The sequence below is a fragment of the Lissotriton vulgaris genome, chromosome 11 (genome assembly GCF_964263255.1).
Source record: "Lissotriton vulgaris chromosome 11, aLisVul1.2, whole genome shotgun sequence".
Taxonomy (NCBI): Eukaryota; Metazoa; Chordata; class Amphibia; order Caudata; family Salamandridae; genus Lissotriton; species Lissotriton vulgaris.
The window spans coordinates 776,044,657-776,058,669 of record NC_141699.1 but is presented as its reverse complement, the minus strand read 5'-3'; the positions used below and the strand labels follow the sequence as shown (position 1 = coordinate 776,058,669).

Here is a 14,013-nt window from a genome sequence, read left to right as displayed (position 1 = left end):
TCATGTATCTGTGCGCTAAGTAATACACCCCACCAAACCATACAGACACTCATTCTGATACTCAAACAACCAATTAATAACCCATATAGACACTCATGTAGGTACTCACTAACCCATGCAGTCACTTATATACAAAGTGAGACATATTTAAACATTACTCGCTAATACATGTATTCACTAAGATATACTTAAGTCAGTTATACAATCAATTTTACAAAAAAAACATCCATTTAGACACTTATTTACTCATTTATTCTTCCATCATCCTTTAGATATATATATATTATTTTTCAGAAAGACACATTCACTGGATGATGTCATCAGTGATGTCATTTGAGAGGTCATCAGTGATGTGATGAGTGATGTCACTCACCATGTCATGAGTGATGTAATATGTGCATTGTGGGCGCGCGAGTTATAGTTAGCTGAACTAACTATAACAGGGGAATATATATACACACACATATACATATATACATACACATATACATATATACATACACATACACATACATACACATATATATACATACACCTATATATACACACACACACATATACATATATATATACATATATACATATATATATATATATATATATATATATATGGTAGGTGTCGTCCTCAGCTTGACTCAGCTCAGCATGTGCTGCCAAAGGATGATACGAGACCCAATTCTTGGTGTTTAAATATTTATTGTGAACCCAAACACCAGTTTGCCACGACGCGTTTCGGCCAAAGCCTTGATCACATGATAGATAGATATATATACACACACACACACATATACACACACATACTGTAAGGCACCAAAAAGGCAATTGCCGTACAGAAAAAGAAGATGACCTCAAGAAGACCGAACTTCCCGCTTCCTACAGAAAATTATATATACATCTCAGTCAGTCCAGAATACTTTATTCGGGCAACTCAATGCCATAAAAGTGAACATATCATACAAAAGTACATTTCATTGACAGTTTTAAAAACCACAATTAAGATAAAAACATTCTTAATATCATTCAGAGGGCCGAGTTCTATGTACATGAAAAAGCATTACATAAGTGCAAAGTGCGAAAATCAGCTACAGCCAAATTCAATAGCCAATTGATGACATGGAGTGGACCTTATGATAAAATCATAAAAACTAATAACAGTTAAAAAGACGTTTTTTTCCTACACTGAATGGCTCCTGCTAAAAAAATTGTAGCCCCCAAAACAAACCATGGGGGAAGATAACATTTGGAGGTACAATATGGCAGGCCTGATTTGAGAAAAATGACAATCTCTGAGTAATGGTAATATGAATCTCTTACGTAAAAAAAAAAAAAAAAAATGAAGAGTATCCTGCTCAGAGAAAGTGTTGTAAGGACAAGGTTTTAAAGTGCCAGGTTTTAAAAAACCTTGGGGGGACAGTCAAGATCCAGGGGACCATTTGCAGACAAATCTAGTCAATAGAAAACGATGGAAGGGGTTGCAAACGAGGAGTAGATATGGTTGAACTTGGTCATACGAAGATAATGTAACATATCGCCTCAACCTTATCTTTACTAACTCCTTTTCGTCCCTGGCGCTTAACCATAAATTGCTGTTTGATATTTCTGATTTTAGGTTTATCCAGGGGTTTAGGGCTAAAAAAGAAGTCAGGACAACCTAATCTTTTTGTCGAGTCCATTATATACTTTAGCCAGGGGATATGTTCAGCTATGTCTAACGATAGGCAGTCAGTAATCATTATTTGGTTTAGATTTATAATAGGACTTGCCCTAACACTCAAAAGCGCAATAGGGGGGCTGGCTATCTGATACGATATATATATCCCACCTCTATTTTTTCATATAGTTTGTATGCAAGTGGAGGGTGGGACTGCCAAGATCTTCCGTAAAAACCAGTCTTCGCATGCTGAACGTCCTTTCCTTCCTTATAACGCCATATATCATAGCCATAAGTTGCCATGGGGATACATTTTTCTTTATATATCTTCATCCATGTCGGAATGGGTTTAGACCCTAATCTCTTTGCAAAATGTAATGTTACCCCCGTCACTCAAATTAGAGCATTTTATTTGTGTGTGATTTGTGGGCACCATGACCCGCATTCATCAAAAAGTACCCCCAAATAGGGGAATGTTGGACCCTTTGTTAATTCGACCCCTTTACAGTAAAATGTAATCTTTTTTTGGGACTTTCCAGGACCGATTGACATAGTATGTGATTTCTTAAAATTTGTTGAAAGGTCTATAGAGGCCATAAAATCTATAAAATCATCTAAAAGTGATTGAAGACCCACTGCAGTTCTAGCTAATAAAACCAGGTCATCCACATATAAAAGTGCTGGAATCATCTTGTCCCCAAACCTAGGGATGTCTTTACAGCTGGCTGTTAAAAAATCCCCTAATTTATTTATATATAGTGTAAAAAAGAAGGGGGCCAGGATACAACCCTGTCGTATTCCCCTCTTCACATCCCAGGGGGTTGTCAGATCACCATTAATGTTATATCTGACAGCAGCTGTATTATTTTCATGGATAGTGTATAAAAAGGCGACAAGCTCTGGTTTAAGACCCATATCACTTAAAATTGAGCATAACTTTGATCTGTTAACACAGTCTAATGCTTGTGTTAAATCCATGAATTTTTCACATTATTGTATCCAAACCAAAATTGGCTCTATAAGCCTCTAGTTCTCCTGTTGGTAATATACTCTTCTGTTGCGGGAAGTAAAAAGGTTTCCTTTTATTGATTAACCCTCACACACCCTATTGGTGTCATGCTTCATCATCAGTTGAAGCATGACACCAATAGGGTGTGTGAGGGTTAATCAATAAAAGGAAATCTTTTTCCTTCCCGCAACAGCGGAGTATATTACTAACAGGAGAATTAGAGGCTTGTAGAGCCTATTTTGGTTTGGATGCAATAGTGTGAAAAGTATATACTAAGGAGGAGGTATCCATACATCTACCCTTCTTACCCCTTAGGGTATTAGAGGAATTTTCCACTGACACCTAGTGGTTACAGATTTAAATCCATGAATGCCAAATGTAATATACCCTTTTTAGGTCTCGTTTGGCGTACTGCGCACATGTGCAGTCAAGCTCACGAGATTTTATGTTTTAAGAGTGTGTACACTAGCGAGGGTTAAGCCCCGACCCTCTTCTCCATTGAATGGCCTCCTAAACGGTGGCCAGCCATTGGAGAAGAGGTCGTCATGACGTATTTCTTTCTCTTTAAGCCCCGTCCTTTTCAGACTAGGCTCCTTGACTTACTGCTGTGGTGAAAGGTTTCTTATCTTCTTTATGGGTCCAGATGGACCCATAAATAAGATAAGGAACCTTTTACCACAGCAGGAAGTCAAGGAGCCCAGTCTGAAAAGGACGGGCTAAAAGAGAACTTGCGTCATGGAGAGTGCTTGTTCTTTTCGTAATGAGTGTGAAATTCTCAATTTGCGTAATTCACAGCCAGTATCTGAAAAAAAGTATTATTCAGGTTCATAGGTGAGCAGACAAACCGTGTGATTTACCGCACTCGCCCACAAGGTTTTACTTAGCAATTGACCAAAAGGAGTAGCTGTTCAAAGTTGGGCTGTGCAGCTCTCACATTGAGGCAAGTTTCAGCCTTAAGAAAAAAGATTTGCTTTCTCTGAAAGGGCTGTCTCTTGGTCGGGGGAATTTGCATAATTTATGTAACTTTTGACACAGCCTTTATTCCCTGGGACAGCTCGATTTAGAGGCAAGGCAATACAAAATAAAGCCTTCTTTTGTTTTACTTTCCCCTCTGAAGAGAGGGCCGAAGGCACGGGAATTGGTCACATGCAAACGCACTAACAATGCCGTTGTGCCAGCAACGCTAAAGGGGGAAACTGCTTTAATTAGCAAAATTCACAGCGTTCAAAATGGAGGCACAAAACAAGGCCCTGGGTGGCCTGCAAACCTCATAGCTATCAATAAGAAAAAAACGTGTCACTTTATTAGCTCGTCCAAGTCATTAGATATAGTCCAAACTCCAGCCAATCAGGTGACAGCACCCAGTAGAACCTTCTCCCCAGAAGCTCCAAACTTGAGATTTTCTCGCACGAGAGTGACAAAAAAGTCAAGTAAACGAAGGGAGCCTCTGAGGGGAGTTGGTTGGGTCGCATGTGAATCTATTTAAGACACCAATATATATATGTAAAATACATATAAATATACATATAAATATAAAACATACATCATAATGTACATTCTGTGTAGGAGGAAGTAAGAGAAGAGGCTCACCTTATTTAAAAAGATTACGAAGCACTGCTTGCCCCATGGCTGTGTCCGCATTGTCTACAGCTTCCAGAAAGTAATGCTTGGTATATGTGCGTCTGCTGGACCATGTTGCAGCTCTACAAATTTAATGAAGAAGCACACCTGCAAAAAGTGCAGTCGAAGAGGAGGCAGCTCTGAGAGAATGTGCCTTGACCGTTCTTTGAAGTGTCTTTCCCGCTTGTTGATGACAGAAAGAAATTGTTCTAGATATCCATCTAGCGATAGTCTGTCTGGTTACTGGGTGTACATACACCATGGGAGGTGGGGAACAACAAACACAGACGCATAGACAGGGCTTAAGGAAAAGTAAAATTATTTGAAAATACTGCCCTCACTCACACACAATGTGTGTGACATGCTTCATCATCGGGTCTGCTTACAATACGCCCCGCGTAGCCACGCAGGGGGCGGAGCATAGGGAGGGGAAACAGAAAAACACTACTACTCAAAACAAAAATATAAGTGACACACAGTGATCACAAATAAGTGTTGTCCGTCCGGACTGGGTGGATGATAGACTTAAAGTGCAGTTAGATGGTGCTCATTAAAACTGGCTCATGGGTACCCGTAAGTACTTTGTTCAAGGGTCTCAAGGTCAGGATTAAAATTAGTGTGAAGGATGTGTAAGTGTTTCGGCAGACAGTCAAGATCCAAAAGACGCAACTCCTTATACAGCGGTGGTCAACATGTTTCGACGGTTATTCAGTGCCCTAAAATGTATGGGTCACGCCGGTCTTCGTCAGGACAGTCTAACTGTCCCAGTCCTTATATCCCTCTAACCTTAATCTGGCAATAGATAGAAGACACCACGTGGAGGGTATTTCCACACCTGTGGATCGTTTTTACTAGAAAGGAAAGTAGTTTTATTGCAAACCAGTATCCAATCTGATATACTGAAGTAGAGAACTTCATGGTTTCAATTACCCTGGTCCCTCAGTGCTCGTTGGCTCCGATAATTACAAGACTATTACCAAACACGCTTCAAAGACAACTCAATAGTCTCGATTCGGCATAGGAAAAGCCAAACCCAAAAGTAGAAGTTAAAATTACCAGTTAAAAATTCCTATGATGCATATCACATCGATTACTGCAAAGAAACCCAGCCCATTAGGTAGATGAGGGGCATGAATATCTTACAGAGTCTATCGTTTCTTAAAGCTCGAAATGGCGTTGGCGGGTGAAGCTCCATAGAACACAACCTGTGTTCGGGAAAAAAAAGGACATATGCACAGGTCAAGCCCTTCACAATATAAGAGTATTATGCATGTCACCCTGCTAACATGCCTCATACTGTACTCAGAGGAGCACAAATCTCACATAGTATGTCGTCACCCAGTCCCTACACAGTTCCCTCAGGAACAGAGTAGAGATCATGATGAAATTGAAAATAAAGAGGGACGCCACCACCCACAAGATCAGCCCACTCACTGTTCTGAAGGACCGCTCCAGCACCAGTCGTGCCCGCAAACCAGAGACGCCGCGAAGGTTCAGACATGTTACAACAGCCGCGGTAATGTGTGCACCCTCACGTCGTCCCCGCTCGTTGCACGTCACACAAGAGTACGTAAGAAGGCGTCATCACGTACATTGTGCTGCCGGGGACAGTAGTTCAAATGTATCATCGGGTCCGAAATCATTACACCCATGGCATCACGCACATTCGGTGGTTTTCCCCGTAGTGTGCTGCAGCCACACACTAGACCAACGCCGAATGGTTGCAACCAAACAAAACTATGCAACCCTGTCACTCATGTTGACAAACAAAGGCACGAGGTGGTGAACAACTGAAAGGCATTGATTCCCCAGAAGTATTAAAATGATATATGATATGTACATTGGTTATGTGCGAAAGTGAGCCTAAAGAGAAACATCTTAATGTCTCTTCACTACCAGACCATAACTGTGCACGCTCAAACTGGGTGATTAGAGGGATCATAGCCAAATGGTGGAAGAACCATAGCCCAGCTCCATATCCAAAACAGTATGGATTGGTCAAGGTGTAGGGTTGGTAACATGAGATTTTGTATTAATGTTATATACCAAACTGGTCCATCCTGTCATCTAAGAGTGACCTCTTGTACCCAAAACTCCCTGATCCCATGTTTCGAAGGAATCACTAAGTTGGCAAACTCAGTGTTCAGGCACCAGGCCGTCAATTTCAGAGATGCCGGATCCGGACGGCAGACTTGCCCCATGTCTATTGTGAGAAGATCCGGAATTGGACGTAGCACTATCGGATCGTCCACCGACAGAAGGAGTAACTCTGAAAAACAAATCTGGCGAGGCCACCTGGGGTCTATGAGAAGAATGTGACATGGCTCCCTCCGCATCTTCCAAAGCACCTTTGGGACTAGAGGAATCGGCGGAAAAGCGTAGGCATACATTTATGACCAATTCATCAAAAAAGCATTCCTGGACAACCATGGTTGGGGAAGCCAGCTTGCATAAAATTGGCCTTTGCGGTTCTGACTGGTTGCAAATAGATCTATATTGGGCTGTCCCCACCACTGAAAAATGCTGTCCAGCGTTGGCTGATGAAGTTCCAACTCGTGGTTGGACAAGACTGACATGCTCAGGGAGTCCGCCAAAGCGTTGGACACTCCTGGAACATGAACTGCTGATAAAGTTATTTGATGCCGAATCCCCCAATTCCAGATCTGCTGTGCTTGTAGGGACAATAAAGTGGACCTTGTGCCCCCTTGTTTGTTCACATAATGCATAATTGCGGTGGTGTCCATCCGGATCAACAATTAAGCACCTTGAAGGAGGGTGCGATAAGATCATAACACAAGGAATATCGCTAGTAATTCCAGAAGGTTTATGTGCTAAGTTTGTTGCAGAGTATTCCATTTGCCCTTAACTGTGAGACCTTGAAGATGTGCCCCCAATCCCTTGAGGGGAGCATCTGTTAGGATGATACAGAAAGTATTCTTAATCTTCGTCGAAGAAGAAAAAGCAGCTGACTTAGGCTTCACCATCACTGAAACCAGCGTCGACGGAGAAGACGTTGAAGACATCAACATAGCAGGCTTAGACGAAGAGAAAGTAGTCGTCCTCATTATAGTAGTGACGACTGAGGACTTCGTTGTCAGCAGAATAGACAACGAGCCCGTCGAGGATAGACCAGTTTTCTGATGTAAAGATGACTGACAGAGATTTTGACGCCTGAGACTTAGATCTCGGGGCGTAGACTATGTAGAGTGAACCTTGGGGAGGAGGGGGGGGGGGGCGGGGGGCAGAAGTCCCTTTTGACGATGTAGGCTGGTCATCACATTTGGAAAAGTAATGTTTTTTTCAGTACCTTGGCCTTAGGAGAAGTCAAATCCAAACACTAGCCCTTGTCTTAGAGGCAACAGTCTTAAGAGAGGAATCACTCTCTATATCAGAAAATGGGTCATCTTTCATTTTAAGCTTCTGTAGCCACAGAAGTAGTCCATCTTCTCTGTCCCTCAAGGTCTTTTGAGTAAAAGTCCTACATATTTTACAGTCTCTCTCCTGATGGTCAGGATGTAGGCAGTAACTACATTTCTTGTGAGGATCCTCGGAGTAAAGATGTAATTTTCCACAAGACTCACAGTGCCTGAAGAGTGATCTCTTAGTAGTAGACATTGCTGAGAAGCTGCAAGTAGAATTCTTGAAAAGAAGAGTTGAAGTACTGAGCAGAGCTCAGGGAGACTCCCTTCACACGACATGCGGTAGAAAATCTGAGGTTCTAAGCCTCCGGGGAGAATGTTCTACTGGGTGCTGTCGCCTGATTGGCTGGAGTTTGGACTATATCTAATGACTTGGACGAGCTAATAAAGTGACAAGTTTTTTCCTATTGGTTGCTATGTTACATTACTCCCTATTTGGGGAGAGGGAGAGGGAGAGGGGGAGAGAGGGGGAGAGAGGGGGAGAGAGGGGGAGAGAGGGGGAGAGAGGGGGAGAGAGGGGGGGAGAGAGGGGGAGAGAGGGGGAGAGAGGGGGAGAGAGGGGGAGAGAGGGGGAGAGAGGGGGAGAGGGAGGGAGAGAAAGAGGGGGAGAGATAAACACACCAAACTCCTGAATCACCAGATACAAGGTGAGGAAAGCAGGAACGGACCACAGCGCATTGGTTTCATAAAGTTTTATTGCAGGTGAAATAAAGCAGCAACCACCATGGTGTAAAGACAAGTGTTCAGCCTGAAGTGTTTCGACCGCGTTCTTGAGATAATCTATGAAAGACACCAAAATACTGGAGAATCTGGATCCGGCAAAGCTGTGGCAGCTTGCACCACGAGCCACTTAGTGGTAGGGTGTCGAGAGAGACAGACAGGGTCGTCTGGAGCAGGGCGATGGCGATAGGAAATGGCATGATCAACACAGAACCCAGTCACTGGCCTCATCCAAGTTCCAAGTAAAATATCATTCAGAGACTCTCCATATGGCAGTAAGGATTCAACACCTGTCGCACCCTGATTAAGCAGATCCACTAAAGGATCAGATGACAAAGTTACGGAAGGAAGCAGTAAAAAATATCAGCAGCTCTCTTCATAACTTTTGCATAAGCTGCACTAGCCTCAGTCGCCATTCGTGGTGACAAAAGCAGGTCAGAAACATGGGAGGGTTGCAGACAACCAACCTCACCCAATGCAGCCCAAGGAACCTCCATAAGAGGCCAAACAGGACCAACCAAGCAGCCGGCGTCACAGACTCCTGAACAACCTTGCAAAGCTGGAGAAACAGCAACAGATACAGCACCAACTCTGGAATGCAAAGGAGAAGATGCAGGAAACGAGGTGTGTAAGAGCAGCATTTCCGCAGCCAACCGATGTCAGGGCATCATCGTATCTACCTCAACCTCTACAACTTCGCCCAACGCCACCAGCGTCACAGCTGTAAGCTGCACTGGGCTGTGCAACAACGCAGTGACTACTCTAGGAATGGAGTTTGAGATCGCGGATAGCACAAACGGTGAACCCGCTGGCGTAGGTCCAGTCAGGGTTCCCTCTACCTCTTTGGGGACCAAAGGCATGGACCCAAAAATGACACTTAGAGCATGGTCGTATGCCCGCATAAGGGTCATAGTCACCCCGGCTCCAGGATAAGGAAGGGGGCGCCGGGTCAACCCATGTGCAACATCCTACGGTAAGAAATGGGAGGAGCCGGCAGAGACTATGTCAGAGCGCGGTGAGGCCGAAGGCACCCGTGACTTAAATTCCTTACAACAGCATTATCGCAATGTAGGTGAGCAAAGTCCACAGGAACGGCTCCTTCACTGGCTCTGGGCAGGAACCTCAGAGCGGGAAGGAGACTGGCGTCACTTGGACAGAAGACCGGGAGAATCACTCCGCCTGAACTTTCATCTTCCTCTCTCGCAAGGCTTGTGGCTTCGGTCGCTTACAGGCGTCATACTCCTGATTCATGGGGCTCCCCCAGGCACCACATGCAGATGGAATGGGGGTACGTAGCAGACATCTGTCAAGCACAGAACTCACACCTTTTAAAGAGCAAAGGCCCAGGGACACATTGTTCCCTGATGCAAAAAAAAGCATCAAAGTAGGCCCAAAAAAGGCCCGAGGAACAGTTACTCCGGATCCACTTTGCAATGCGGAAAAGAAGGAACTGACATCATGCGCGCCAAATGAGACTTATATGACTCCACTAGAGTCACATCTGGAGTCGACGTCAGAGCAGAGTCAAACAACAATGACCCCCGGTGCACAGAGTTACTACTAAAAGAATTTCCGGATCCAGTCTGGCGCCTGTAGAGGATTCAAAGTTGAGGAAGCTGCGGCTAGATGTCTTTATCAGATTTTTTCCTTTTGGAGTAGAGTCAAGACTGATTTGCATATGGCTGGGTCCAGACTGAGGTGGCACAGTGAGCAAAATAACAATGGATTGGGATGTGGCTAAATAATTACCTGTAGCTGAGATTATTTCAAGAATTCCATCCCTTTTTGTATACTGCAGGGACGGTTTACTAAGCAAACTAAATAGAGTATGATGGCAGAGGTGTACAGACTTCTTTCCTCATTGCTTTTTTTTTTTTTTTAACTCAAAATGATTCACCCATGCACAGTGAATCCTACATCAAGTAGGTTAAGGTATGTAAGCATCAAGACTTATAGGAAGCATTGTTTATTAAGCGTCATTAAACTGTAGACCCCTTTGTTACAAACTGTTTAAACACTGACAATTTGAGAATACTTCTTTAAATACAAATTAATAAACAATACACTTCCTAGCAGAATTCTGATAGGGAATCAACTACTGCTCAGCCTCTTCACAATCACAGTCATAAGTCCAACCACTGTTATAGATCATCTTCTGCTATATAATCTAGAGTGCAATTTAAAGACGGACAAAATAAATTTACAGTCTAGCTTTTGAAAGTAATCTTGATAAAAGCCAAGGCACTGCCCATTTAAACATTTCTTTTGCAATTCCCTGTTCTCTTTATACTCCTCTGCATTGTGAATCGATATTTGAAATTAAAACAAAACATTTAGGTACCTGAAAAAATTCAGCAGACATCTCCAGAAAGGGAGCCTCAAAATCTTCTTCGTAAACCGATCTTCCTTCGAGGCCTAGAATCATTAACATCTGACATGCGTTTCTTATTGCACCTCTGCAAAGAATATTGCAAAGAATATTGTGTGTGATAAAAATGTATATTATTTAATCAAATCAAAGACTTGAATTAATAAAGTAAACAGAGAATATATTTTCTAAATCAACTTGTGTTAGTCAAGTAAGGTTAATAGCAGCAGTCTTAAACTCAAATTAGAAGGTTAACACGCGTAATAGCATTCACTACCAAGCGGCATGCAAAGTGCAGCATTACAGGAACTCTTAACTGTTAATTCTTTAAGGCGCCCTGTTAAGTGGCAGATTTAAGACACTTCATTTTCTTCTGACAGGAAAAACTTTGAGTTATCCTTACAAAGCGTAGAACAGAAAATAAATGTGTCTTTCTAGCAATGGGCCCGCTGTGGTGCTTCTGAATTTTGTAACGGAACAAGTCAACAAGTGTGGAACAAGTGTTTTTATTTTCTAACATAGGTTCCCTGATTGATTCGGGCACTTTGAAATTATTGAATTATTGAATTAGCTTTCCCTTCCTGAGCCTTTGATCCATTCGGCTGCAGGTTTTGGAATTATTTGATTCCAGTAAGCACCATACAAACTCTATTTCGATTTGTCTCCGCCACACCGCGATCAATAGGTGTAGCTGACCCCCACTTTTGAATTTTTTTTCAGGTGGTTTTTTCGCTCTCTCCCCTTCATGAGCTTTCGACGCCAGGTCTATCTCCGTCATTTGATGTGCGAGACTCCTCTCTTCCCTATTCACAGTAATTATGATTCACACACCCTTAGTCAGGGATGTTTTTTCTTTCATTTATAGCAACAAGTGCTTCTGACTCATCCCAGTCTTCTCCTTAGGTGCCTTGTTACCTCACATCACCTACACACTGTCCTGAAGAAGACCCCCACCCATAAGGTGTCCATCCATGCCTACACCTCAAAAGGGGTCGTAACGTCGACTACTGTTGGATGCCAGTCTAACCTACAGTATTTGAATTACTGAGGGCTTTGAATGTTACATGGCATATTAGTACAGACATTATGTACTTTTACTCTTGATGTACTTAATTCATGTTCTGTGGCATATGATTGACTATTGTCGGTGATTTATTGCGACTTACACTCTCTTCTATCCCACTACCTTATCACTAGCACTTCCCAACTCTCCCACCTTCCCCTGGGGTCTGCAAATAAGGCAAATTGTGGATTTAATTATGTAACATGTTTTGTTCTTTTTTTTTTATTCCTCTCCGAACAAACATCAGTGTTATTAATTAACACTGTTTTGAAAGACACCACTTTCGATTTGTTGTGTTTGTGTTCTATTTGATTTGCCTTGATCATTGACACACACTCGTGATGTTATAAATACTGGGACCACCCTTCCTTTATACTGACAACGGAAGGCAAGCCGATGGGTTAGAGGCAACAAGCTAACAACAGTGTGCAAGTGGGAGGGGCTGGGGAAGTAAGATGACAACAGGGGGGGGGGGGGTGAGAAGCTGGGACAGTAAGATGATAGAGGATGGGTGGGAGGGGTTGGGGCAGCAGGCTGCCAACAAAGGGCAGGTGGCAGAGGCTGGGACAGAAAGATGACAACAGAGGACAGACAGGAGGGTAGGCACAGTCATGGACAACAGAGTGTGAGTGGGAACGGCAGGAGGAACCTAGGTGACAACTGAGGGAGCAAGATCTGGGGCAGTAAGCTGATAAAGGGCTGGAGAGGAAGGGGCAGCAAGCTAACAACGGAGGGCAGGTGGCACTTCAAAATCAAGCCAGCTACTGTGGGCGGGAGGGATTGGCTAGGGCAGCACACAGACAGGACAGGAGGGAGTTCATGGGCAAACATATGTACAATTGGGGGGTGGAAGGAGATAGACAAACACACCGACAACACATGGTGAGAGGGTGGGGGAACAAGCAGACAACGAAGGGTCTGGGTGAGCTAACAGAGGTGGTAGGGAATCGAGAACTGCAAAACTTAGGAGGAACACTGAGAAGGAAGAAGTGCATGAGGGGGACAGCTGGAAAGCCTACACTCTCATAGAATCCTTAAACAAATATAAACTAGCATTGGCAAAGCCAATAGGTCACTGCAATTTGAGAGCTAATGGCATTGCCAATGACAATGTCTTTTAGCCATGTGTTATGGAGTGGATGTGGGTTTCAATATGCAGCCCTAGAGAAGGAAATTACTCCGCTAGAAACTACAGCCAGGGAGTCTGGGACGCCAGATGCACAGGTTAGTCACCAAATCTGGATCCTACAACAGGAAATGCGAGTAATTGCTGAGGAGAAAGCCAGGGAGCATGCATGGGCGGCTCAGAGAAGACTTTATGAGGTGGGAGATAAAGCCAACAAACTGATGGCATGTGTGAAAAGATGGCCCGGTATATGCTGTCCACTAATTAAAGTGGGCACCTTGCACCAGTCCAAACAACCCTTAAGTGATTTAAGAGGCCAAAGATAACCTTAGAAAGCTATTCAAGTGGTAGATGTGGAGAGCAGCCTTCAGGCTTAGTCTAGAAGGAATGTTAAGCAGCTTGTTTTACCAGAATACAACCTTACAGTATTGGTTAAATGAAGAGAGAACCACACAGTAGTTATAAAAATATGTATTTATTAATATAACCCTCTCTAGTATGTCACAGTATCTTCTACACGAAGATCCTCCCAAAGTACACAATACTTAAGCACAGAAATTATAGTAAATAGCACTAATAGCCAGTGGGCCCCAGGATGTGTTCAAACCATATTCTAAAATAGTGGTATAAGAACCATGACTCGAGTCAAGAAAGTGTCTAAAGGATGTAGAATCGCTGGGAAGACAAGTAACCACCCAAGGTGAGTAAGTAAGGACCTCACGGAGGACGGATGCAGTGTGAGAACAGGACCGCGTGCTCTGTACAATTCTATGGGGAAGTCGCGGTTGAAGTTTCTAGAGTTTAAGGACTCTCCCCAGTGGACTTTCGAAGAAACCCTGAGGAAATTAGGAGGTTGGAAAGCCAACCCACCCGTGGATACCCTAGTACCAGAGTTACCTATCCCAGGGGAGCCAGGTGCATAAGTCTGAAGTGGAGTCAAACTGCTGTCAAACCCAATGGAGGACTTTGAAGGGCCACTGCTGGAAGGAAGAAACGTGTCAGTTGGAATCCAAAGGTGGATACTTGTCAAAAAGTAC

At 43.4% G+C, this 14,013-nt stretch overlaps 1 protein-coding gene across 1 annotated transcript in view; it reads right to left on the bottom strand.

Moving 5' to 3' along the window:
• CUL3 (cullin 3) overlaps nucleotides 1-14,013 on the bottom strand; it is a 778,285-nt gene that overhangs the window by 589,604 nt on the left and 174,668 nt on the right. Inside the window, exon 5 of the mRNA XM_086943903.1 lies at nucleotides 10,761-10,875. Within this exon, the coding sequence (XP_086800029.1) occupies nucleotides 10,761-10,875 (115 nt within the window). The remainder of the gene's footprint in view (nucleotides 1-10,760; nucleotides 10,876-14,013) is intronic.